Source organism: Remersonia thermophila, chromosome 6, assembly GCF_042764415.1.
Source record: "Remersonia thermophila strain ATCC 22073 chromosome 6, whole genome shotgun sequence".
NCBI lineage: Eukaryota > Fungi > Ascomycota > Sordariomycetes > Sordariales > Chaetomiaceae > Remersonia > Remersonia thermophila.
The window spans coordinates 2890261-2916058 of NC_092222.1; the positions used below are offsets into that span (position 1 = coordinate 2890261).

Genomic DNA, 25798 nt, shown 5'->3' on the forward strand with positions numbered 1-25798 from the left:
GAAAAGGAAGGAAAGAGAAGCTGCTGTGGAATTTCAAGACACTCGGTTTTGTCCAAGTCTAGGTACATTTACGTTTGGTTGATTGGCAATGATTGACGGCTGGTCGATCAACATCGCAGGGCAAGGTGAGGCGTTGTGATGATGACAACCAAGACACCGAGCTCCTCCACCATCAAAGAAACGCGCCAAGCACATGATAAAGATTCATTAACCTAAGGGAGCTTCTCATCGAAAAAAAGATCCAATTGAAAAAAAATCCGAGGGAAAACAACAAAATCCGAATGCCCTAAATTTCATCCACCACAGGAGCCGGTGAGGCCGGCTCATGGACCTACTTCGACGCAGGTTGGCCCTAACAGACGTCATACGTAGGCACGGGCCGACCGGTGTATGTGAAGCCGGCATCCCACTGTGGCGCGTCCTCGCTGACGATGGTACCAGCCTGTCCGTCTTCGACGCACAGCGCATCGACCATGTCAAGCTGGTCGCTGATGAACTGCGCAGACGTCAACAGCGGCTCGCAGAGCGAACAGAAGAAGCCCTGGCAAGTCCGGTACGAGAAGGCGAGGCACGAATTGGGCGCAAGGATGAACTCGTCGTCGCTTGCTCGCAGGTGCTGAGCGATGAACTTGCAGTCGGCCGTCGCGGGCCGCGGATTCTGTGAAGGCGTTTGGTCAACGACCTATGTCTCGTGAGATAGAATCAAACATTGCCGTTCCACTTACCGAGTTATGGCATTCAAAAAAGTCGGCGGATCCGGGTTCGAGCTGCCTGCGGCGCAGCGTGCTGGGGAGCTTCGCAAGTCCCGTCTTGGACTGGACCACGGTGGGCGTGATGGCAGTGATGGTAAAGCCCTCGGGAGCGGACCCAAGGGATCTCATCTCGTTGGTGAGGGCCTTGGGCCTGGTTGCCCTCTTGACCGTGTCCCTTGCCGCATGCGAGGTGGAAGGAAGGGCAGAAGCAATGCCCACAAGGCAAGCGAGCACGCACGAGAGCTTCATGGCTGCTTGGATTTGGGAGGGATAAAGACGGGATGAGGTTTCTTGTGCTTGGGTAGGTCAGGTCGTCGATCGTGGTGTCTTGGGTTCGGTGTCAACCAGGGAACCGTAGGCGGCACCTGCGGCCGATATTTATATGTCGTAGCATGACCCCGAGGGCAACCTTCAATCAAGGCATCCTCAGCCTGCCGACCAGGTCTCAGCCACCTGATAGATTGCTTCATACGAGGCACCGTCCAACCTGCCCCATCTCGACGTGGGTGGGGAGGACGACGGTATCGTCGTGGTGAGGGCAAACGTCACAATTGAGCAAGAATTAAATGACCGACTACCCGGTCCGTCTCATCCCATGGCCGTGGCATGCAGCTCCATGCTGCCCTGCCATTGACTTTCACCAATGAAGCCCTGCTCGTGACTCGGACAATGCGACCTGGCTCGGGTTGGGCCGTGTCTGTGCCTCATAGGATACCACCACAACGAACCCATGAAGGAGCAAACACGCGGGTTGCCTGACCCAAACCTTGAGGGGGCGGAGAAGGGTTCGGTGTGGAGAATCGGCAGATTAGAGAGAGAGCTTGGGTGGCCTGGCGGTGCAACGGCCGGTTTCCCGGGCTCCAAACAGGCGTGCTCACAACCTGCCTTCATAGGCATCCGATTTGTCTTTCAATTGGCTGAATCCTTCTCAAGACTCTTGTTGAGCCTTTGGCGTCTGTCTACCATGGCCGTTGCTGGGGCTTTGGCGATGCGAAGGCGTCGCTTGGAGCGTTAGGACGGCCGGTGGAGAAGAGCTGGAGGTGTCTGACATTTTTTTTTTTTTCAACTCAAAGGCTTCAGGATGCATAGAGGTTGACACAAGACTATTTTTAATCAAAGTGATATTGCACACGAGCCGCCAGTCTGGAGAAGCATATGTGGCGAAGTAGCACCACCGCGACCATTGCCAGAAGCCGAGCATCGTCCCGACGGCGGTAGGAAGCGAGGGCGGGGCCGAATCCAGGTAAGAGGGACGGCGACCGAGGTAATTCGGCGTGGGGAGGAGAGCTGAAGAGCAGCCGGATACACCCCGGTGTGACGTTGCGTGGGAGAAATGCTTGCTTGGGTTGGAGGGCATATCCAAACCAGGCGATGGGCTGATGCTTGGCGTGAGGAGGAGGGACTTGGGAGACGGCAGGATATTGAATACCACGACACTTGCAACCCGGATACTGGGTCAAGGACCCCGCAAAATGTCGTCTCAGAGCAGGTGGTACAAGTAGGATGATGATGAGTCCAGGAGGCGGTGCGAAAGAGGGGCCCGTTTTGAGAAGGTAGGTAGGAAATAGAATGGGTCTTACAGAGCAAGTCCAAATCGACAAGGGGTCGCAAGAACCATTACGTAGAGGCAGTGTAACGAATGAGAAAACCCCAGTGCAGAAGGAAACACTGGGCTTATGTACACCCAAGCGCTTCCAGGAATCGCGCAGGGTTGCCATGGCCAATTAATAAGAGGCGCGCACTTGATGCTACGTCCGAGGGCACTCAGGCGAGCGAGATCGGAGAATTGATGGAGCGGGATATGACCGTGGGGGCAGGATGCCGTTCTCCATCAGCGGATTCAGACTTTGTGAAAATAGCATCACCTGGGAGAGGAACCATTACCACGCGGCCTGGCACCTTTATGCCCGGGCGTTGGTATGGATGTGCCCGGACGAGGTCCCAAGTTTGTTGGAGGTCAGCAGATCATCCTCTGGCATTGCGACGTCCGGTCCGGGCCGGGGCCGTGCCCGCCATGGGCCCCCAGGCCATCTGTCCGCCAAGACTTACAGCCCCACTTCTCGTTATCTGAACGCTCGATAAGCAAGAAAAAAAGTTTGGAGGCATGCAATCGAGGTTCTGGTCTCCACCAAACCACATCCAGCTGTTGACATCCAATCGTGCACGACAAGATGGCTTCAGACAACAAGAAGAGAAAGTTCAAGGAATTGAAGGGCTCCAAGCCCGAGGCGACTGCCGCGGCTCCCGAAAAAGCCAAAAAGCTGAAGAAGGATCCTACGCCAGACGAAAGCGACGTTGAGAGCGCCAGCGACAGCGACAACCGCCCGCAGGTCCACGCCAAAGACCACCACGCCGACAGCGAGAGTTCTGACGAGGACAACTCTGGAAAGTCGAGTCACGATGAGAGCGGCTCTGATGACGACGGTGCCTCCGACGGCGAGGAATCCGGGAAGGAGGATTCTGGCGAGGGGAAGTCAGGCGGATCGGCGGATTTGGACATCGTCAAGGACAACGGCACCTTGCTCCCCCCTTCCGTGGCCGCCAACGCCCAAGACTTCTCCGAGCTGAATCTCTCCGAAAAGACAATGAAGGCCATCAACGACATGGGCTTCACGAAGATGACCGAGATTCAGCGGCGCGGCATCCCGCCGCTCCTCGCCGGCAAGGACGTCCTGGGGGCGGCCAAGACGGGCTCCGGCAAGACGTTAGCTTTCCTCATTCCGGCCGTTGAGATGCTTTATTCGCTGCGCTTCAAACCGAGGAACGGCACCGGAGCCATCGTCATCACGCCGACCCGCGAGCTGGCGCTCCAGATCTTTGGCGTCGCGCGCGAGCTGATGAAGTACCATTCGCAAACCTGTTGGTGTTCCCAGTGCTGGTATCCCCGGAGTCCGGGCTGACAGATTGTTCAGATGGCATTGTTATCGGAGGGGCGAATCGCAGGGCTGAGGCCGACAAGCTGGGCAAGGGCGTCAACCTGCTGATCGCGACGCCTGGCCGGCTGCTCGATCGTGAGTTGCGCTCCCTTCAACTCCTTGCAGCGCAAGCTAACGTGACGCAGACCTTCAGAACACGCCGTTTGTCTTCAAGAACCTGAAGTCGCTGATCATCGACGAGGCGGACCGGATTTTGGAGATCGGTTTCGAAGATGAAATGCGCCAGATCGTCAAGATCCTGCCCAAGGAAGACCGCCAGACCATGCTCTTCTCAGCCACGCAAACAACCAAGGTCGAGGATCTCGCGAGGATCTCGCTCCGCCCCGGACCCTTGTACGTCAACGTCGACGAGGAGAAGAAGTTCAGCACGGTCGAGGGGCTCGACCAGGGCTATGTCGTTGTTGATGCCGACAAGCGGTTCCTTCTCTTGTTCTCGTTCCTCAAGAAGATGGCCAAGAAGAAAGTCATCGTCTTCTTTTCGTCATGCAACTCCGTCAAGTACTACAGCGAGCTGCTGCAGTACATTGACCTACAGGTCCTTGATCTTCACGGCAAGCAGAAGCAGCAGAAGCGCACGAATACCTTCTTCGAGTTCTGCAACGCCAAACAGGGCACGTTGATCTGCACCGACGTCGCCGCTCGTGGCCTTGACATCCCGCAGGTCGATTGGATCGTCCAGTACGACCCGCCCGATGACCCGCGCGATTACATCCACCGCGTCGGCCGGACCGCTCGTGGTACCAACAACAAGGGCCGATCCCTGCTCTTCCTGCAGCCGCACGAGCTCGGGTTCCTCGCTCACCTCAAGGCCGCCAAGGTCCCCGTCGTCGAATATGACTTCCCCAAGAACAAGATCCTCAACGTGCAGTCCCAACTGGAGAAGCTCATCGGCAGCAACTACTACCTGAACCAGAGCGCCAAGGACGGCTACCGCTCCTACATTCACGCCTACGCCTCGCACAGCCTGCGCAGCGTGTTCGATATCCACAAGCTTGACCTGGTCAAGGTCGCCAAGGTGAGTTCCGACGGCTGGCTTGCTACAAGATACAAGGCTAACGAGTCTCCAGAGCTTTGGCTTCGCCACACCGCCGAGGGTCGACATCACCTTGTCTGCAGGGCTGAGCCGGGATAAACGCCCGCAGGCCAGGCGCGCATATGGCAGCCAGCCGAAGCAGATGCGCAAGTAACGATCATGCGGCCCCGGGCAATGGACAGGCAGGATTCAAGGGCGGATCTGACAGTCATGGAGTTGAGGCGTCCAAGGAGGGAAGGCATTGCATACCCTGGGAGCAGTATAGCGTAACTGAGCATGACTCATTAGCTGCCGTCCGCCCCGTTATTTCAGCCCATTTGTGTCACAAGGCAAACTGTTCAGGTCGTTAAATGAAGCCATCCAAAATATCACGTGAAACAGAACCCGCCCGTGTGGTGCGGAATGCGGAGTTTGGTTTAGAGCGCGGCGGGATCGCAATAATCATCGGAAGCCCGCTGGCTGGACAAGACGTTCCAGAGGGGCCAGCGCAGTCAAAGCCCTCTGCGTCATTCAATATGAACGGCCCTCCAAGCCTGGCCATTCAGCCTCGGGAGGATCCCACAACAGCCATGTCTTGGCATGGGGCTAGGGGGTTAGGTCCTTGTGGCCTGCCAAGCCAATTGGTTGGTTCGGGTTGACGATTGCAAGGTTGGCTGGGGTGCCTTTGGTGGCTGAGCAGGGCGGACTGCTTGGTGAGGCCTTGGGATGGTCACACGTGTTGCGCATCGTTATCCGTTGGTCGTTCACGTAGGCAAACTTGTAGACCCAAGCGTGACTGTCTGGCATAATTGATTGCTGAATCCTGGGGGAAGGAGATATCATATATACCTAATCCGGCCTGTGGAGCAGACTGCCGAGATACCACATTCCATCAGCACTTTACCTTCTTTCAGAGCAACTGCATCATCACCATACTGGGATCTTTTGAGCGTCCAAGCATTCCCAGAGAACTGCCAACTTAGTGATCACCAACGTCATCGGCCCAGGGGTTGACACCTCAGGCAACAAAAATTTCAACTCCCCAGCCCAGTCACCGCGCTGTCTCTCAACAATCACGATCATTCAATAAGGATCCGCCCATTCGGCCGCAAAATAACGCCGGAAATGACCTCCGACAAGAGCGCGGCAGCCCAAAAGCACTCCAGGGGGTTGGGCATTGCCGACGCCATCCGCACGCTCAAGGCCAAGAGAGAGCAGCACCGGAGAGAAGAGGCTCATGCCAACACCTTAGCGTCGTTGCGGCGCTGGGAAATGCTGCAAATGACCCAGGGCACGGCGATAAGGAGCGATAACCACGTTGACGACACGTACTGCTTTCGTGGTACAAGCGAGTGCCCGAGGAGCCGCAGAACGAGTCGAGCTTCAGAAGCAACGTTAATAGAGTCAATAAAGGAGAAGGGCACAATGTAAACAAGGTTCCGTTTTAAAGAATATGAACGGAAGAGTCAAGGGAGCTATGGATTCGAGTGGGTTAAGGTTAGAGGATAGGATACTCGTTATCATACTGGAGTTGGGCGTTTTCTGTTTTGTTTGACTCTGATTGTTTCCATCGCTGGGTAGGACTCGGGATTTTCGGGAACTCATCGGTTGGAAAACGGTTTCAGTTACATACCCGGGAGTTGAATGGATAGGTTTTGGCCTGAAGAGTTGGCCATAGGCCCAAGACTTGCTATCATGAGGCTTCGTTCGTTCCCGACCTGCGGTGCGCCTGCAGACATAGGAGCATGGGCGACCGCCGTCGTGCAGTAGCTAGAGGTTCAACTGTTTCCGTCAAGGCGGAGGAAACGGGAGCCAAGCATAAGCCCGGAACGCTGTGTTATCAATACCAAGACAACGGGACCAGGGGAATCCGCTCGTTGATGCTTAGCATTCAGATGGTAGATATTTTTCAGCCTCGAATAGCCAGACTCCTCCGCCAGGAGTTCAGCAAAAGACGCCCTCACTGCTGGCCTGAACTTTGTTTCTATTCTGGGTGGCGGCCCGGGGATTGGACGGCCCCACACGGCCCCACACGGATCGGAGTCCAGGTCATTCAGCCAACCAACTCGGCGCTGAGCTCGAAATCTGCGACAAGCGACGGAAGACCAACCCCGGACCGCGTTTGCCACGGGCAGCAGCCTCATTCTTGGAACTCCTGTATATGGCATCGCGACTCTTTTGGGAACGACGAGTTCTTTGCCTTTCCGACGTCACGAACTGGTGATGTTTGGTGGCGCTGACGGCCACGTGCGACGTGCACATCGTGGGTTGCCTCGCGCCCCATCCACGCGCGGAACCCCGGCTCCGTCGTATCTGTCGGCGCGTATGGGCACAACAAGGTCCGTACGGGCCCGTGGACCGTCAGCCTCATCTGGCATAGTGGGAGGCTTCACGAAGCCGACGCTGGGCGTGTTGGTCCCAGGAGGTAGACACCCCATTACTCCGTGAAACGCCAGCGCACATACGTCGCAACAGTTCGAACCACATCGTACAGGACTTTGACGGTCACTTTTCTTTTCCTTTGTTCGGTACTTTCATGACGTGGGAAACCGATCATACCGATCATGACACAGGGCCTGTTGCTGTGGCATTGTCCGTGGGGACTTCCCCGATCAGGTGGTTCCCGTCGGGTCGCCAACGCCAAGCTGTTTGGACAGCCGCCGGCGACCCTGGCAGAAAGCCCAACGACTGGCTGCAGACCTCCGGGCGCTTAACCGCCAGCGCTTGACACCTCGCCTCGAAGCCAAAGGGATTGGCTTTCCAAGGCTAAACAAAGCAAGCTGCCACTCGGAATCTATCTTTATTCGCCCTCACCGTTGCTCATTGTTGCGCCGTGATCATGGGGCCTGTTGCGGGAGAAACCGCCCTTTTATTCATACGAGCCCGCCAACAACGGCCTTGTTTCTATTGTCCCCGTCACTTTTATTGTTCACCGCTCCCACCGCCACCTGTCCGTTGTCACACAATAGAGTCATGTATCAGTAGGGAATCTGGTCATTCCCCCTGCCAGCAGGTTTCCTGAACGCCTTTTTCCTTGCTTCAGCTTTCTTTCTTTGCTCATTTCCTTCGTTCGCGGCATTTCAGTAGCAGGTCTACATCTACAGCTTCGGCTTTCCTAATCCGGTAGCCCTACATCGGTAACACGACATAATATCTCGGTGGACTTGGTCATGCTGGGCCACGAAAAGTCCGGGGCGGTGCCCCAAATCCCCTCCAGTCTTCGAGCCGACGCCTGGCACACGCTCAACCTCCACGACGACTCTCGGGCCCGGCCGCGCGTCCACACCGCGCCGGAACTGACGCCCTACCTGGGCCTCCGCGCCAGGCTCTCCCAGCTCTGGTTCAATCGCTGGACCATCCTGCTCTTGTTGGTGCTCGTCCGCGTCGTCATCCTTACCGGCAGCCTCAACGACAACATCGGCGACGCCAAGGTCAAGGCGCTCTCATCATGCACCAAGGTGGAGGACCTTGGGAGTGCCATGGCTTCCATGCCGCACTACCTGTCGGTGGGGGTCAACTCGCTCGCGGCCGACGTCATCACGAAGAGCGTCTCGGGCCTGGCGCAGCTGCTCATGTTGCTCTTGGAAGGCGTCGAGGGCCTCCTCTTCTTCATCATCAACCTGTACGTCGGCACCCTGGTGTGCGTGGCCACGGCTCTGATCCACGGCGGTCTGGACGTCGCCACCAAGGCGGTTGAGGGTGCCACCAAGGACATGAACAACGCCATCCGAACCATCTCGGGACAAATCACGGACACCATCGACGATGTGCAAGATGTCCTCAACGCCATCCCCAACCAGATTGCGGGCGCCATCGGCGGCATCTTTGGCGGTGGCAGCATCAACATCCCCAAGATCGACATCTCAAGCAGCCTCGACGATCTCCTGAACATCCGCGTCGACGCCACCAAAGTCGTGGGCGGCCTGGCGTCGCTCAACAGAACGATTCCCACCTTTGACCAGGTCGAGAACTTCACCAAGAACGCCATCTCGGTCCCTTTCAACTTGCTGCGGGGGCAGATCAACGAGAGCCTCGGCGCGTACCGCTTCGACGACTCGGTGTTCCCCGTGGCCAAGAAGCAGGCCCTGTCGTTTTGCTCCGACAACTCGTTCCTCAATGACTTTTTCGAGACGCTGTTCGGCATTGTTGCTTCCGCCAAGATCGCCTTTTTGGTCGCGATCCCGATCCTGGCCATCGTGGCCATCATCGTCATGGGCTACCTCGAGGTGCGGCGGTGGCGCCGCGAGAAGCAGCGCGCGCGCGACCTGATGGACCACGGCTACGATGCCATGGACGTGGTGTACCTCTCATCGCGGCCCATGACCGCCGGGGCGGGGCTGTGGCTCGCGTCCAAGCTGGGCATTCGGGACCCTCGCAAGACCATCCTGTTCCGCTGGACCGTGGCCTATGGCACGTCTCTGCCGGCCCTCTTCGTGCTCTCGCTCGCCCTGGCCGGCTTGTTCTCCTGCCTGTGCCAGGTCATCATCCTGCGGTCCATCCAGAAGGAGGCGCCGGCGCTGGCCGGGCAAGTGGGCGGTTTCGCCGAGGACGTCGTGGGGACGCTCAAAGCGTCATCCACCAGCTGGTCTGACGACGCCAACGGCGTCATCATCAAGGTGCAGGATGACATCAACGACGACCTCTTTGGCTGGGCGCGCAACGCGACGGCGGCCGTCAACAACACACTCACCACGTTCGACAACGAGATAGACAAGGCCGTGAACGAGGTCTTTGAGGGCACGTTGATGGCTGATACGGCGCGTAACCTGGTGGCCTGCCTCATTGGGCGCAAAATCGACGCGGTGCAAGCCGGTCTCACCTGGGTCCACGAGCACGCGCACGTCACGCTCCCGCTCTTCGCCGACGACATCTTCTCGAAAGGTGCCAATGATAGCGTCAACGGCGACAGCGAGCTGACGAGCTTCCTGGCGACGCCGGCCACCGTCACCACCGACGAGATCACGGCCTCTGTCGACCGCGTCGTCGCGGCGCTCGAGCGCGGCATCGTCCAGGAGGCGCTCATCTCCGCCGTCCTGCTCCTCATCTACGTCATCGTCGTCCTCATCGGTGCGCTGCGTGCCCTGACGGCCGCTGCCTCCAGGGACAAGACGCGCGGCGAGGGTGGCGAGCAGTACGGAATGAAGGAGGTGGATACAGGTAGCGGCAGCAGCGGCAGCAGGAGCAGCAGCCGGGCTAGGGCCGAAGAGGCGGCCCCTCCGGCGGACTACTGGGAGCAGGGGCTCAGCGACAACGTCGTGCACGAGGGCCGCGTCAAGACGGGCCGGCCGAGCCCGGCGCGCTGGCCATCGCACGCCCGCAAGAGCAGCTACCCGGAAGTGTACCAGGACCGCTAGGAGCAGTCTGCAGGCAGCGACCGGCGGGGACGTGAACGTGAGACCGGGGATGCGAAGGCCGCCTTGGCCCCAGCGCGGCGCTCGACCACGGCGACACAGACGGCCTGGAACCGTCTGCGGACTATGGACGGGCGCACAAACGGTGACGGCGGCTGCGACGGCGGCTGCGACGGCGAACGCGGGCACCGCGCCGAGGAAAAGCCCCACCGTGCCGACGGACTTGATAGCGCGGCCAGGCACAAGGGTGACGGCGGGATAGGCCGGAAGGCGCGAGAGAAAGACGACGGCGACAACGATGTACCGGAGTTCTCGTTGCCGGCGGCGGCGATGTACTCGCCCTTGTAAGCGCGCGTGCCGCTCGGGCTCGGGGTGCTCGGGATGGTGGGAACGAGGACTTTGGGGGGAGATTGGATCGGGAATCACATGGATAGATAGATGTGTCTACTCGCGTATAGTTTCATTGCTTGTTTTGTTTATCCTGGACTTTCGATAGGGCAGCTTGTAATTACACAGGAATAGTGTTAGAGCAAAGATAGCCGCCTGGCTTTTGTTGACGATCTGGAATGTTTGGTCGCCCCAACCGCGCTAACTCTTCTCGGGCCACCGCTGTCCCGCCTGTGGACTGGGAGGGTCCGAGGCGGCGACCGGATGGAGACGGCCCAGGCGGGATAAAGGTTTAGCCGGGCCCACCCTTCTGCCCGGCCCAGTGTTCCCCCGGTCAGACATGCCGCCGAGCTTTGGGTCAAGTCAACCGTGATGATGAAGCTGCCGGGCGGTCTGCACGGCACGGCATAGCTGTCCTGTCGGTAGCCGTTCTCAGGCAACCGTCATCACAGGGATGGGGTCCGTTTGTGTTTCTACCCAGGCACGCCGTGCTGCGGCAGCTTTGAGTCAAGGACGCCGAGGCTGTGGCATGGATCACCATGCCCCGCTTACTTAACCGCATCGCTGCATAGTAAGACAATCTGGCCTCCTAAGCATAATGAACTGGCGGCCGAGAGGACGGCTTTGACGATCTGTGATCAAGCCGGAGCATCAATTTGCCTCCGCATTGTTTGAGACTTGGTTACAAGGTTGGATTCAGTCGGGATCTTCGTTTGGTGGCGGTGCGGGGCACAAGAAATAAGAGAACGGGTCCTCGCCTTCGTCCCGGACTTTTTCATCTCCCATCTTTCATTCATCCCCTCTCCGTCCTTCAAGCTTCCTGCTCCCCCACCACGCCCCGCCAAACAAAGCCTTTCCCCCGAGGCTGTATCTTCCTCCCACCCACGCGTCTTCGTCCATCGCAGTTCGTCCCCTCCAACATCGCTTGATCGACTGCCGCAATGGATGCCATCAAGAAGACGTTCCAGCGCTGCAAGGCGCAGAACCGGGTGAGTAACCTCGGCACCCCAGCGTCCCCGACCTCGACTCCGCGAAGCAAACGGGGCCAGTTTCTAACGCGAATGCTCCCATTCCCCAGGCGGCGCTCGTGACCTACGTCACGGCTGGCTTCCCCACGGCAGAGCTCACCCCGCGCGTCCTGCTCGGCATGCAGAAGGGCGGCGCCGATATCATCGAGCTTGGCGTGCCTTTTACCGATCCCATTGCCGACGGGCCGACCATTCAGACGGCCAACACGGTGAGCCCTGACCGACAGCGCGATAGGATGGCCGGGGCCCAGCTGACGATTGTGCCTGCAGATCGCGCTCAAGAATGGCGTCACAATCGAGTCAACCCTGCAGATGGTCCGCGACGCCCGCCAGCTGGGCGTCACCGCGCCCATCCTGCTCATGGGCTACTACAACCCCCTGCTGAGATACGGCGAGGAGCGCCTCATCCAGGATTGCAATGATGCTGGAGTTAACGGCTTCATCGTTGTGGACCTTCCTCCCGAGGAGGCCATCTCGTTCCGCAAGTTCTGCACTCGGGGAGGGTACGTCGCCTCTGATGTCTTTGCATCACAACCGCTTCGGCGCTAACATACCCCGCTCCAGCCTCTCCTACGTTCCCCTGATCGCCCCCGCCACATCCGACGCTCGCATGCGCCTGCTCTGCCAGCTCGCCGACTCGTTCATCTACGTTGTGTCTCGCCAAGGCGTTACTGGCGCCTCTGGCACGCTCAACGCCAAGCTGCCCGACTTGCTGGCCCGCGTCAAGAAGTACAGCGGCGACAAGCCCGCCGCCGTCGGTTTCGGCGTCAGCACCCGCGAGCACTTCACGTCGGTTGCTGAGCTCGCCGACGGTGTCGTCACCGGCAGCATGATTGTCACGACGCTCCAGAAGGCCGCCCAGGGCGAGGAGGCCAAGGCCGTGGAGGAGTTTTGCGCGTACCTGTGCGGGCGCAGCGCAGCCGCCGAGGAGGAGACGACGCGCGAGGTGGGCATCGCCGAGGCCGTGTCTGGGGCGGAAGCTCATGGCGAGGTGCACGTCAATGGCGTCGTCAACCACTCCGACGACGACCTGGTGGCGCAGCTGCAGGCCATGCACGGCAAGATCCCCGAGCGCTTTGGCGAGTTTGGCGGCCAGTACGTGCCCGAGTCGCTCATGGACTGTTTGTCGGAGCTCGAGGAAGGCTTCAACAAGATCAAGGACGACCCGGCATTCTGGGAGGAGTATCGGTCGCACTACCACTGGATGGGCCGCCCCGGTCACCTGCACAAGGCCGAGCGCCTGACCGAGTACGCGGGGGGCGCCACCATCTGGCTGAAGCGCGAGGACCTCAACCACACGGGGTCGCACAAGATCAACAACGCCCTCGGCCAGCTACTGCTGGCGCGCCGCCTCGGCAAGACCAAGATCATCGCCGAGACGGGCGCCGGCCAGCACGGCGTTGCTACCGCCACCGTCTGCGCCAAGTTCGGCATGGAGTGCACCGTCTTCATGGGCGCCGAGGATGTGCGCCGCCAGGCCCTCAACGTGTTCCGCATGAAGCTGCTGGGCGCCAAGGTGGTGGCGGTCGAGGCCGGCAGCCGCACTCTTCGCGATGCCGTCAACGAGGCCCTCCGCTCCTGGGTCGTCAACCTCGAGGACACGCACTACATCATCGGGTCGGCTATTGGCCCTCACCCGTTCCCGACCATCGTGCGCACCTTCCAGTCTGTGATCGGCAACGAGACCAAGGCCCAGATGCTTGAGCAGTGCGGCAAGCTGCCCGACGCGGTGGTGGCGTGCGTCGGCGGCGGCTCCAACGCCGTCGGCATGTTCTACCCCTTCAGCAGCGAGCCCAGCGTCAAGCTCCTCGGCGTCGAGGCCGGCGGCGACGGCGTCGACACGGAGCGGCATAGCGCCACCCTTTCGGCCGGCACCAAGGGCGTGCTGCACGGCGTGCGCACCTACATCCTGCAGGATAAGAACGGCCAGATCAGCGACACGCACTCGGTCTCGGCCGGTCTCGACTACCCCGGCGTCGGCCCCGAGCTGGCCAACTGGAAGGACACGGAGCGCGCCAAGTTCGTTTCCGCCACCGACGCTCAGGCCTTTATCGGTTTCCGTCTCATGAGCCAGCTGGAGGGCATCATCCCGGCTCTCGAGTCGTCCCATGGCATCTACGGCGCCATCGAGCTGGCCAAGACGATGCGCAAGGACCAAAACATCGTCATCTGCGTCAGCGGTCGCGGTGACAAGGACGTCCAGAGCGTTGCCGACGAGCTGCCCCGGCTGGGTCCTCTGATCGACTGGGACCTGCGCTTCTGAAGGGGTTAGGAGGGGATTATTCGTCTTGCTTTTTTTTCTCTCTTCTTCTTTCCGGGAAACAACGTGTATCTACTTAGCCAGGTCATGATGGGGAATTTGCTAGCGGTAGACTAGACATAGATGGCCCGACGGGCCTTATTCTTCGGCGCACACTTGCCTCCGTGGTGCTCATATGCGTGCTGTATTTCGTGACGTGAGGCCAACCCAACCCAAACCGACATCACTTTACCATCCACAAGGGTGCTGCTGTACTGTACACGGAAGGTAGAATATGATACATGTTTTGAAAATCTCGAGTCTGCCACAACGTTTGCCAGTGATGCCGCCTTCCCGTTACCGCGCGGGCTTTTCCTCCTTCATAAAGTCATCCTTGGCCGCCTCTGCAGCCTCGCCCTCGTCCGCCGTCAGCTGGAACTCGGACTCGTCGGCCAGCATCTTGTCCGTCTCGACCATCAGCGTCTCGCCCGCGGGCGTGCCGTCGGGCAACGGTTGCTCGGCGTCCCTGCGGAACGCGTCATAGTCCTTGGGGGGCAGGCCAAGGGCGACGCGCTCGCGGTTGAGCCGCTCTTGCACGGCCGGGGTCTGCATGATGCGCCAGCGCAGGCGCCACCCCCAGGGTCCCAGGTCCTTGACGCGCTGGGGCTTGCGGCCGAGCAGGTACTCGTCGAGGCCGCCGACCTTGTCGATGGTGCGGAGCACGCGGGTGGTGACACGGGTCGTGACGAAGACGCCGAGCGACTCGGACCAGAGGCGCTTGCGGTGCACGTTGGGCCGCCACGTGCGGCGGGCCTTGACGCTGTGCTTTTCCGAGACGTGGTTGCCAAACTGGATGCGCGACGAGCCGTAGAGGCCCTTGTTGGACTGGTGGTAGACCTGGCGCGGGCCGTAAGGGTAGGGAGGCATTTCCGGGATCTTGCCCGAAACGGAGGGGATGGGGAGGTCGGACCCGGGCACCCCGGGCTGCTTGTATCGCGACGCTGCTGAGGTTGCAAAGCTGCGAGGTATTGTGGGCAGGTCGGCGGTGCGGGGCGGCGCTATCCTCGCCGTCATGGTCGCGGCCGAAGCGGGAGCGAGGAGGTGAGCAAGGCCGGGAGCTCGCCGAGCGGCCCGGAGGCAGCCGCCCTGGAGGGCGAGCGTTGGGGACATGGCGCTCTGGCGTTGACGTCGAGGTTGGAGATCTCAGATGGCCGAGGTTATGGGTGACGCATTGGCGGCTCGTAGGAGATGTGCGCAACCGGGCGGCTGCTTGTTGTGCTGCCGGGAGCTGGATCCTCCTCTCGTCGAGATGCCCTCGCTGGAGGTTGTTGCGGAGTGGAAATTTTGGGCGGTCGATTGGCAGCTCGCGTTGCCAGCTGGCAGCACCCCCCACACGGATAATAACAGCTGGCACCGCCCACCCAAACGCATAGGCGGGGAACCCCCGGCGTTCCAATCCGCTTCCCCCCCCCGGGACCTTTGACTTGGAATGTCGTCACAACAGATGCACCATCATGCTTCCGCCTGTCGACGACGCCGTCCTCCAGAACAATCCTGACTTTGCGTCGCTCTATGCAAAGCTCACCACATCCGTCTTGAATCCAGATGGCTCATCCAAGAGTCTCCCAACGGCCAAAGAGGAGGGGCTGATCACAGAGGTGCGCACGGCTGTTGTGGGCTAACCCCAACGTCGCAGGCGGCATATTCACCCAAGATTTCTCAGGCATTGAACGAGTACCGTCTCAAGGCTGCGAAACAGCACCTCATCGTTGATGCGCTACGCAATGCAGACCCGCAAGCCCTGGCGGCGAAACAAGCACCGCCCCCGCCATCCCTGAGCCGACGTGCCGGTCCCCCGACGCGGCAGCCGCCGCCGCCGCAACAAGCCCCAGCAACCTCTCCCGCCGTCGACCTGCCTCCGGCTCTTCTCGACCTTCTCCGCCTCATCCCGCCGCTTCTCGAAGCATCCGCGGATGACATACCTGCCGAGGAGGCGGCCGTGTTGCTGTCGCACCCGCCGCTGTCGGACTTTCCGTCCCATCTCGGGTCCTTGGCCACGCTGGTCTCGACCACGCTGCACCGCGCGGCCGTACAGCTCGCGCGCGCCGCCAATCCGTCGAACGGCTCATCCTACGTGCATCGTTCGGTGCCCACGCTGCCCGCCCACGCGTCGGCCCTCGCCGCCTCGGCAGCCGCGCGACGCGCCGACCTCTCGCGGGCTCGGCTCGCGGCGGCGACTCAGCTCGTGTCGCTCCTGCGGGAGCAAGCGGACGTGCTCGCCCAGCTGCTGCGCGCCCTTGAGGCCAAGCACGGCGCCGTGGCGCGCTCCCTCGAGCTGCGCGCCACCGAGTCCGCCTTGACGGCCCAGCGCCAGCAGGCCGAGGCAGACGCCGCTCTGTGGCAGGCGCGACGCCACATTTACACCCCCGAGGCCGTCCGTGCGCTGGCCAACTACACGAGCCATTTACGCGACGCAAAAGGTCGTCTGGCGGAAGCCGTCAACGCGCTGCAGGCCGAGCTGGGGGTCTACGGGGTCGGTGCTGCGGATGGCGGAAACAACAAAGAACAGGTGCTCAGGGACTTGGCCCGAGTCTATCGTGACATGGACAGACAGGTAGGCGAGGTGCAAGAAGACCTGAAGAGACTGGGGAGGGCGTGATAGGTGTTTGTTTGCCTCGCCGCAACACCTCCCCATCTCGATCGGTGTCCCTTGCCTGAACCACCTTGGCCCATCGTTGGATGATCCTTTTATCGTATTCTCCCCGCGCACACCCCCTTCGCTCTCCCATGGTCCACTCTGAGGGCCATCCGTGTCACGTCCATTCCCATTCTGTGCGCCCCTCGAGAGGCGCCAGGCCCGGATCGGACCGAATCACCGTGGTAGGTATCTGTGCGCTCGTTCGTGGTCGGTGGGTATACAGTCTACGTGGTATCCGTCTTTTTCGATGGTGTACAGTCTAGAAACACAGCAGATGAACAGGCAGAAGAAGAAGGCGAGAGATCCGTCAACCAGGCACCCTCCGTCCGCCGCTAACTAGTCCATCGTTTGTTCCCCGCCTCGGCCTCGTGATCCTTTCATGCTCCATCAGGCCGGCCCGTGGGTGCGCCTTGGCGGACCCGCACCTTCTAACCCTTGACCTTGAAGATGGCCTCGGCCAGGCGGCCGACGTTGTCGCTGGTGATGCCGGCAACCGAGATGCGGCCGTCGCGGGTGGCGTAGACGCTGTGCTCCTTGGCCAGGGCCTCCATCTGCTCGGGGCTCAGGCCCGTGTAGGCGAACATGCCGATCTGGCTGGTGATGTGGCTCCAGTCGTGCTTGGAGCCGAGCTTCTCGAGGTTCTCCTTGAGCAGGGCGCGCATGGTGATGATGCGGTCGGCCATCTCCTTCACCTCAACGAGCCACTGGTCGTACAGCTCCGGAGTGTTGAGGATCTCGGCGGCGATGCGGGCGCCGTGGATGGGCGGGTTCGAGTACATGGGGCGCACCAGGATCTTGATCTGCGAGTCGACGCGCTTGGCCTCGTCGGCGTCGGCGCACACCTGGGAGAAAGCGCCGATGCGCTCGCCGTACAGACCCATGTTCTTGGCGAAGGACTGGGCCAGGCAGACGTTGTGGCCCTGGGCGACGAAGTGGCGCACGGCGAAGGCGTCCTTGTGGATGTCGCCGCTGGCGAAGCCCTGGTAGGCCATGTCGAAGAAGGAGAAGTGGCCCTTGGCCTTGACGACGGCCTCGATCTCGCGCCACTGCTCCGGGGTCGGGTCGACACCCGTCGGGTTGTGCGCGCAGGCGTGGAACAGGAAGATGCTGCCGTCGGGCGCGTTCTTGATGTCGCGGATCATGCCCTCAAAGTCGAGGCCGATGGTGTTCTTGTCGTAGTAGGTGTAGCGCTCCACCTTCAGCCCAGAGTCGCTGAAGACGGCGGCGTGGTTGGCCCACGACGGCGTCGGGAGGTAGATGGTCTTGCTGCCCGGATAAAAGCGGGACAGGAAGGCGCCGCCGATGCGCAGGGCGCCCGTGCCCGAGATGGACTGGGTGATGGCCAAGCGACCAAGGGCAGGGCTGTCCTTGCCATAGGCGAGAACGGCCGCCGCCTTGGTGAACTCGGGGACGCCCGTGATGCCGGCGTACTCCTTGTTCAGGCGCGACGACACAACCTTCTCCTCGGCCTTGCGGACGGACGGCAGCACGTACGGCTTGCCCTTGTCATCGCGGTACGCACCGACGCCTGCGGCCCGCGGTCACGCGGTGTCAGCTGGTCCCCCGGGCTCCACGCGCCTCCAAGAAGGGTGGGTGCAACAAACCGAGGTTGATCTTCTTCTCGAACTTGTCGGCCTTGAAAGCCTCGGTAATACCTGTCACGAGGTCAGTCTCTGTGTTGGGGTGGGAGGGGGGGGTTCCATATCGTCTGGCTGCAACAAAACGTACCAAGAATGGCCTGGTCGAGTCAGAGAACGGCTGGTCAGAGGCAAGCGGCGGGAAGAGGGTGCGTCGGGGAGGGGCGGCATAGGAAAGCGATTAACACTTACATCCTGCAAGAAAGAGGGTCAGCTACACGTTCTGAATACGAGGTACCTATGTACAACTGGACGGGAGCAAGGGGGGAAGCTTTGAGACATACCGGAGGACCTTGCGGGACGTTGGCCCACGTCGAGGAGGCGCGCACAACGACCGAGGTGCGGCCTGCCGCCGCCGCCCGCCGCGAAGCAATTCGAAGAGAAGAGAGCATCTTGTCGAACAAGACGAACAGCCCTAGGGGGGAGGAGGGTGCGAAAGGTGGTTGGAAGAACTGGGATAAGACAGGACAACCCAAGCAAGGAGGGGCGGTAGCACGTATACGTAGTCCCCGGGGGTTAAGAGGTCGTCAGTTTGCGGGCATTAGTTGATGCTGCGCTGTTGCTGCGGAGCAGGGTTGTCCAAAGATTCCGTCGACGAAGAGTGGGGCCCGGTTTCCGCTTGCTCAGCGCGGGGCGCCGGTGGCCTGTCGAGCGGGGCTGAGAAAAAGTTTTGGATGCAGCGGTTGGCCAATTGGCAAAATGCCCCGACCCCCGGCCGGGTCCCCACGGCACGCCATCACCACTGCTGCAGCCCGACCTCGGCCGCCGGCTTGCCCCCCGCAAACCTCCATCTCTGTCCCGGTCACAGTCACCACAGCCACCCGACCTTCGCTGACCTAACCTAACCTTCCACCTCCCCGCGCCAAGCTGTCGCCCAGAAGGGTTTCAGTTAGGTAACGCAACCCTAACCCGGCGCTTCAGGGGGGATTGCGTCAAACAACCAAGCGACCCGGTTATTTTCGAGCCTCTCCCGCGTACCACTCTGCCGCAACAAAGGTGCCTATCGTTTCACTAGGCCGGTCTTGGATCGAACGCCCTGCCATGCTCTATGAGCACTTGAGATCTGCTCCAAGTCGGCGGAAGCGAAGCATTGCATGGTCCATCTCCATTCTTTTGGCTGTTGGGCTTGCTTCGTTCGAGAACGTCGTGCTATGCTCCAAGCGGAGTACCTGAGTATTGCCGTCATTGTGCTCGAATCACCTCTGTACCCTTACGTCCAGCGGACAAACCCCTTCTCGGAAGATGCCCATGGCCAGGTTTCTGAAGGCACAGCCAGGTATCATACACGATCGTGAACGAGACACGCTGATGGTACAGACAAGAATCGCGCAGAGGCCTCCAGGTCGTGTGCTCTTGTGCAGCCAAATCACGGCCGTGTATGATGACGCAGCTTCCCGAGCCCATCTTGGGTGCTGGACCTGGCACCATTCGATCCATGAACCCCTTGCCGCATTCTCAGAGGATTGCGACGGGAGGTTCAGAAACAAGTCAAGTACAAGGTTCACACGCAATACGCAGACCGCGTTAATAGGGGCATGGATACATGGTAGCTTTGATTCTTTCGTTGTATTGTATATAGCTCCAGCCAACGACGGGGCTGATGCTGCTACCGGCTATCTCGGGGAGGCAAGATTGACCGCGGCTCAGGTTGTTTGTGTAAGATCCATTTCGCACTCATCACCGTTAACTCCGATGCGCCCGCGCCAAGGAAACGAGTTTTGGCAACCCCCGAAAGTGCTTGATTGGATGCCTGCCAAGTCAAGGACTTGAAAGCCATGTTGCTAATCACGCTTCGTTTAGTCTCCGCGACGAATGTGGGAAAGGCATTTCACAGCTGCTAGGCGCACTCGCTGAGCACCTGCTTAACTCCGTGATGACATAGCACGGGTGCTTCCACGCGTTCGGTCGGTATTGTAAATGCCAGTGATGTAGGGCTTGATCGTTCTTGGTTGAAAGCACCACGTCCGGGTTCCGCCAACCCAGTTTGCAAACAGCTGGGAGGTGTATAACTACCACCTTTTGTAACAGACGCGTGCAGGGCCAGCAAATGAAAAAAAAAAAAAAAAAAAAAAAAAAAAAAAAAAGAAAAGAGCTCAGTTTCGCGAAATCACTGCGAAACAACCATGCAAAGACCATTCGAGCCTTCGAAGTCATGCCCATTTTGAATTACGGGCTTACATATGCTGTGTAAGTTGGTTACCTGAGGGTTGAAGTTCTCGGCCAACCCCTGGGCGACAGTCAACGGCATTGTCGCCAGCTTGCCGCCCCCAGACCCGCAACGGCCTAACTCTACGGACGACGCTGCCAATTCTCAAGCTTACCTTGAGCACCCTGGTATTTTGCCGGAGACAAGGCTGTAAGGAGTGCAATGCTAGGGTTCTGAAAGGCAAGAGCGCCTCTTACGCTCTTAGACACATTCGCACATGGATGTGGGTGGTGTAGGGGGTGACGTCATGAGGCTGTAGGTAATGGGTTGCGAAGTGTCTTGAACAGTAACCACTATACAAGTAACCGCCTGCCTGCGCGATGGCCCTCCATTGTCACCCGACACTTTACCTCCCTGTAGGGTCTGGATTGTGCCTGACTAGCGTATGAACTGACTCGCCGGTTGGGCGCACCGCATTTCTTGCGCGAGCCTGCGGACGCATTGCTGGCCCTGAGCATCCGACCTTTCCAGGGTCTGGATCCAGGGGGTTGGGAGATCGGACAGCCACAACTAAAGACGCCACGCCCCACGGCCGCTTCAGCCACGGTACCTACCTTTCTTGGCCCTGGCGCTAATACCTGCCCCTCAGGAGCCTCGTACGCCTAGGCCGATGAGCCCGATTGCTACACAGAACACTTGAAGGTTTTCTTTGCTCTTGATGCTCCCCGAAGCTAACGATCTTCAAAATCGCAATGCCCCCGCTAGCATACTAGCGTACCTTACTTCGTACACGTGTTACAAAAGTTGTATGCACGCAGCCGCAGGGTGGGGCGCGACTTGGCGATTGAGGCTAAGAGCGGAGAACCCGGGATACTGGACTTATCGCCGAACCCTGGTTCCACTGTGGTGGCTTTCTCTGGCTTTCCACGACGACCGAGCCGAGCCATGGAATCGCTTTTCACCGAACCAACCGATTCATGTTTTGACTTTGAACTCGATGATTGCTCAGAGTCATTGGGCAGTGGTGAGAGGAACCTGCGGGATGGATAAGAGAGGTGTGTAGATGGTCACCGTCATTGTCCGTACCACAGCACTCCCGACGTCATCCTTCCGGGATCCCTAGCGCGGACCGATGTATACGGCACTTTTCTCTCCGGCTTGACGATCACCGGTGGGCCCGGACGTAGCAGCATGCTCTAGCTCGAAGAAGCCGGAGGATCCGCTTCCTTGTCTGTGAACGTGGGGCACGATGACGGCGTCAGCACCTTGGTCTGTTTTCCAGCGCTGGCATATTTATTTCGCCGTCTCCTCTCTCTTGGTGGAATTGCATTCCTTGACCAGCACATGCCCTTCACCAAGTTTCGCCTCCGCGTCACGATTCTAGCGACAATCGCCTCTCCTCGTCACCCCTAATCAACGTTACCATACCAGCAGGCACCATGTCGGCCCAGGACTACAAATTTGAGGGATGGCTCGGGCTTGACAAGTCGGCGGTCCAAGGAAACATGAAATGGGGCGAGTTTGAGCCCAAGCCCTGGGAGGAGACCGATGTCGACATCAAAGTCACGCACTGCGGCATCTGCGGCAGCGATATTCACACTCTCAGAAGCGGCTGGGTGAGCCGACCCGAGCTCCTTGTGTTCCGGGCTCAGGAACTGACATGACGGCAACGTTTAGGGGCCCACCAAGTATCCCTGCTGCGTCGGCCACGAGATCGTCGGCACGGTGGTGCGCGTCGGCTCCAAGGCCGAAGGCGGGCTCAAGGTGGGCGACCGCGTGGGCGTGGGCGCCCAGTCAGACTCCTGCAGAGGCCGCGTTGGCGATTGCGATGCCTGTGCCGCCGGCAAGGAAAACTACTGCCGGAAGCATCATGTAAAGTCTTCTGTACACCCCGCTCATTTAAGCGTATCCGGTTTTCTAACTCCACGACAGGTCGGCACTTACAACGGTGTCTATCTCAATGGAGGCAACTCGTATGGCGGCTATGCCCTGTACCATCGGGCCCCTTCTCACTTCGTAGTCAAGATCCCCGATGCCCTTCCCTCGGCTGATGCGGCTCCCATGCTGTGCGCTGGCGTGACCACGTACGCCCCTCTCAAGCACCACGGAGCTGGGCCTGGCAAGACTGTCGGCGTCGTCGGGCTCGGCGGACTAGGCCATTTCGCCATCCTCTGGGCCAAGGCGCTCAAGGCAGACCGTGTCGTGGCCATCTCACGTTCATCGTCGAAGCGGGATGACGCCCTCAAGTTGGGCGCCGACGAGTACATCGCCACGTCCGAGGACAAGGACTGGGCCTCCAAGCACGCCTCTACGCTCGACATCATCATCTGCACCGTCTCATCGTCGCCCATGCCGCTGGCCGAGTACCTCACCCTGTTGCGCCTTGACGGCACTCTTGTCCAGGTCGGCGCCCCCGAGGACCCCTTGCCGAGCATCCCTCTTTTCCCCATGTTGGTCAAGCGCCTCACGGTCACGGGATCGCTCATCGGATCACCCAACGACATTCGCGAGATGCTGCAGCTGGCTGCCGACAACAAGGTCAAGCCGTGGATCCAAGAGATCCCCATGAAGGACGCCAACCGCGCCGTTGTCGAAATGGCCGCCGGAAAACCGAGATATCGCTACGTTCTGGTAAACGAGCCAGAGGAGCTCAAGGCAGGGCTGTAAGGGTGGCGACTGCCAATGGGTGGCAGTGACGGCGATGCGTGTTGAGAGGTTGATGTTCGAAAAGCAGAGGTCTAGATACCAGGCCGGGAGATACCTCGGTAATTACATTGTTGGGAATAATTGTAGACGCATGTCCTTGCTCCTCCAGTTTCATCTTCTTAACCCTTCACTCCGAGAAAGCCGCCATAGCTAGGCATGCAGTTTGTGACTCCACGTCCACGCAACCCTCTCTATAAATTCCCTTTCCCCGCCCCCCGTTTCTCTGTCGCCGACATCGATGTTGATGTAAGCGCAGTCCCTTTTTCAACAGCCCGTACTAATTTGCCTGAACAGAGGCAGCGGAACCCCACGTGGCAGATACCCGCCGTGAGCCCTGCAACCCAGCCACTTCTTCTGCTGGCGTATCGTTGCGTACTCGCTCCCGATGTCGGGCAGTCCATTCAGTCGCCTGTACATCTGTCGTCTTCATGTTTCCCAGTTTTTCTCATGGCGCTCGCTCATGATATTTAGCCACTAATAGGATATATCATGGTCCGTTGCAACGTGCAGAATCCTTCTAAAGCCTGAGTTGGTTCTATAGAAGATGGGCCCAATGTCCTACTATTGCATAGAGAATAAAGGAGCTATAAAATCGCAGACGAGTTTGCTCAGGGTTTCTCCGACCTCGGCGTCTCCAGTGCCTCATCCGCCCCATGAAACCGACCTCGAATAGCACTCTCCCTTCATCCAATACAGTTTCATTATCTGCCTTTCTTGGTTTCCTCCTCAAATTATGGCGACAACAGCCGTCAATGCGGCGACTCCAGTAAGCACTAGGATTCCATTTGGCGAGTTAGAACCAGCACCTGACTTTACTAGCTGGTTGTTGTTGTACTTGTCGAAGGCGCTGGTACACTCCGGGACAGTGCTCATGGTAAAAAACTCCGCCGCTACTCCCACGAGGCCCGCCACGCCGTCTGCCGTGCACTCCGTGGCAAGGCGGCTGAGTGTGGGCAGTGCGCTGGATAGCCAACTGGAGAAAGGGCTGGTGTATCTGTCATAAGCAAATTGGAGGGATGCCGGCGGCGTGATCAATCGGGGCCCGAAGGCCAATCCAGCGGCTGCAAGGGCGGGCATGATGAGAGCTTTAAGTTGCATCCTGCCGTTGCCGTGCGTACGAAGTTCAAAAACGTGCGAAGGAATGTTGGTTGTATGAGATACCTGACTTTCTCACGGCGAAGATGGCAACATATTAAAGGGCGCAAGAGCGTGCCTAAACTTACTTGCGTCGGGGCTCCCAGCTTTATCTAGCCACTCTTATACTCTCATGACCGAAAGAAGGCGTGCAGAAGCTCCTCTCAACCCCCGCCGAGTCTCTTAGTTCTGCTTGGGAACGGCAAGGCTGCGGCTTGTGCCCATCTGGGAGGCACCCAATGCGGAACACCGAGTGCTAAACAGCCCTCAGCTAACCACCGGGAAGAGCCATGTCCCCTACAGAGCTTACGGTGTTTGCAGTGGCGATGCCGCTTCTTAATTGTCCGTGTATGTTCTTCATAGTATGTTCACAGAGCCTATTGCGGGGGATTCTTGGTTCCTGGTGTGTGAAGTCCTGTACGTAAGTCGTGGTTTTGGATTGCTGACTGAAGAGCATCGTGCCACGTTTTCATGCATTCCACTCCTAGGACTGAACACCATGCTGTGTTACCCCGAATGTGGCAGTATTGAATGACGAAGTGCTGCAATGAACTGCAGCTTTCAAGAAGGGTAAGTGTTAAAATAACGCAACGGAGGAGGCAATACATGATGGGAAAGTCAGATCGTTAGGATCTAGTGCCTCACTGCTGAGTCTTTGAGAGATAACTCCCTCGTATCATGGACACGCCGAATGATTAGTTCTCTTAACTACGTAGTTGAGGCGAGGTTATTCCCATCCAGTGTTAGCCAACCTATTTTCTGTAAAAGGCGAGTACTGAAAAAAAAAAAAAAAGAAAAGAAAAACCGGAAACAAAGAGGAACAGAGAAAAGTGAGTGGCCAAGGATTGGAATTAACCGCCAATCCGGCTTTGCATCTTCATCATACCTTGAACCAACAGATGCAGTCACTCCTGCCCATTGGGCAGGTTGAACCCCATGTCATATATTTACAAAGCTCCCTGATAGCCAGTGGACTTTAGGCTTAACTCGCGGAGCACGGTTTGGAAATGAATATGAACGAAACAGTGGGACGTCTTCTGAGCTGGTAAGGCGCATCTATATTCGACAGCGCTTGGCCGGAACATCGTCTCAAGCTGTATATACCGTGTTGCCACATCCTAGCTATGAATGATATCAACCTGAGACCAAAACACCGTATACCATCGAAAAAACCGAGATGTTACTCACCTCTTTATGACTGTTCAATCTCATGCACTGCCTCTCCAATGTCAGGTTACATCAATCCAACAGCGGCGGTAGTGGCGACCCATTCCCGATCCAGATATGGGTCTTGAAGCGCCCCTGATGCCATCATGGATCATCCTTGGGCCTGCCACGGTGCTGTTGAACGTGTCCACAAGGGTGCATCCATGGTGATATCTGGTTCCAGCCGGTCAACAAAAGAACAGCGGAGCGTGCCGACTGCACGGTGTGCTGGGTGGGACCGCGACCTAGAGGGATCCGGAGCTGAGGATGTCTGGCACAAGTGCAGCGCTCCAGACATATTCATCAATCTAGTAGAGCCAGTTTAGTAGAGAGATGTTCCAGATGCGACGAGTAATTAACTCTGCGATGTGGTGACGTTTCAAGGGAGCTTCCAAAAAAATGTCCATGGATAATTGCCCCTCAACCCAGCGCGCAAGCTGCCAGCCTTCTGTTCCTAGCAAGTGGACTTTGGGAGGTACCAGCCATTCAGGGGCGCTTGGATGAGTTGGGCACGCCTCTCAGGCTGCAAACATTGCGCATCGAGAGAGACTTTTAGGCGTCGCCAG

The 25798-nt window shown here is 58.9% G+C and overlaps 8 protein-coding genes across 8 annotated transcripts; 5 read left to right on the forward strand and 3 right to left on the reverse strand.

The window, feature by feature from the left end:
* Positions 1-352: 352 nt before the first annotated feature.
* On the reverse strand, positions 353-1001 carry VTJ83DRAFT_6963 (uncharacterized protein; the record flags this gene model as incomplete). Its single annotated transcript, XM_071013732.1, has 2 exons — positions 353-658; positions 726-1001. 2 exons carry the CDS (start codon positions 999-1001, stop codon positions 353-355), a joined length of 582 nt encoding a protein of 193 aa, XP_070864590.1.
* Positions 1002-2923: 1922 nt separating this feature from the next.
* VTJ83DRAFT_6964 (uncharacterized protein) lies at positions 2924-4875 on the forward strand (the record flags this gene model as incomplete). Its single annotated transcript, XM_071013733.1, has 4 exons — positions 2924-3611; positions 3665-3763; positions 3814-4703; positions 4756-4875. 4 exons carry the CDS (start codon positions 2924-2926, stop codon positions 4873-4875), a joined length of 1797 nt encoding a protein of 598 aa, XP_070864591.1.
* A 2995-nt stretch (positions 4876-7870) lies between these two features.
* VTJ83DRAFT_6965 (uncharacterized protein) lies at positions 7871-10054 on the forward strand (the record flags this gene model as incomplete). Its single annotated transcript, XM_071013734.1, has 1 exon — positions 7871-10054. The coding sequence occupies one exon, from the start codon at positions 7871-7873 to the stop codon at positions 10052-10054; it is 2184 nt and encodes a 727-aa protein (XP_070864592.1).
* A 1325-nt stretch (positions 10055-11379) lies between these two features.
* VTJ83DRAFT_6966 (uncharacterized protein) lies at positions 11380-13729 on the forward strand (the record flags this gene model as incomplete). The annotated part of the gene is made up of 4 exons (XM_071013735.1): positions 11380-11427; positions 11517-11675; positions 11737-11969; positions 12031-13729. The coding sequence occupies 4 exons, from the start codon at positions 11380-11382 to the stop codon at positions 13727-13729; spliced, it is 2139 nt and encodes a 712-aa protein (XP_070864593.1).
* Positions 13730-14062: 333 nt separating this feature from the next.
* On the reverse strand, positions 14063-14875 carry VTJ83DRAFT_6967 (mitochondrial 54S ribosomal protein bL28m; the record flags this gene model as incomplete). Its single annotated transcript, XM_071013736.1, has 1 exon — positions 14063-14875. The coding sequence occupies one exon, from the start codon at positions 14873-14875 to the stop codon at positions 14063-14065; it is 813 nt and encodes a 270-aa protein (XP_070864594.1).
* A 344-nt stretch (positions 14876-15219) lies between these two features.
* VTJ83DRAFT_6968 (uncharacterized protein) lies at positions 15220-16364 on the forward strand (the record flags this gene model as incomplete). Its single annotated transcript, XM_071013737.1, has 2 exons — positions 15220-15363; positions 15429-16364. The coding sequence occupies 2 exons, from the start codon at positions 15220-15222 to the stop codon at positions 16362-16364; spliced, it is 1080 nt and encodes a 359-aa protein (XP_070864595.1).
* Positions 16365-16831: 467 nt separating this feature from the next.
* VTJ83DRAFT_6969 (uncharacterized protein) lies at positions 16832-18432 on the reverse strand (the record flags this gene model as incomplete). Its single annotated transcript, XM_071013738.1, has 5 exons — positions 16832-17931; positions 18008-18058; positions 18132-18141; positions 18233-18235; positions 18325-18432. 5 exons carry the CDS (start codon positions 18430-18432, stop codon positions 16832-16834), a joined length of 1272 nt encoding a protein of 423 aa, XP_070864596.1.
* Positions 18433-21625: 3193 nt separating this feature from the next.
* VTJ83DRAFT_6970 (uncharacterized protein) lies at positions 21626-22853 on the forward strand (the record flags this gene model as incomplete). The annotated part of the gene is made up of 3 exons (XM_071013740.1): positions 21626-21802; positions 21864-22058; positions 22119-22853. The coding sequence occupies 3 exons, from the start codon at positions 21626-21628 to the stop codon at positions 22851-22853; spliced, it is 1107 nt and encodes a 368-aa protein (XP_070864597.1).
* Positions 22854-25798: the final 2945 nt, after the last annotated feature.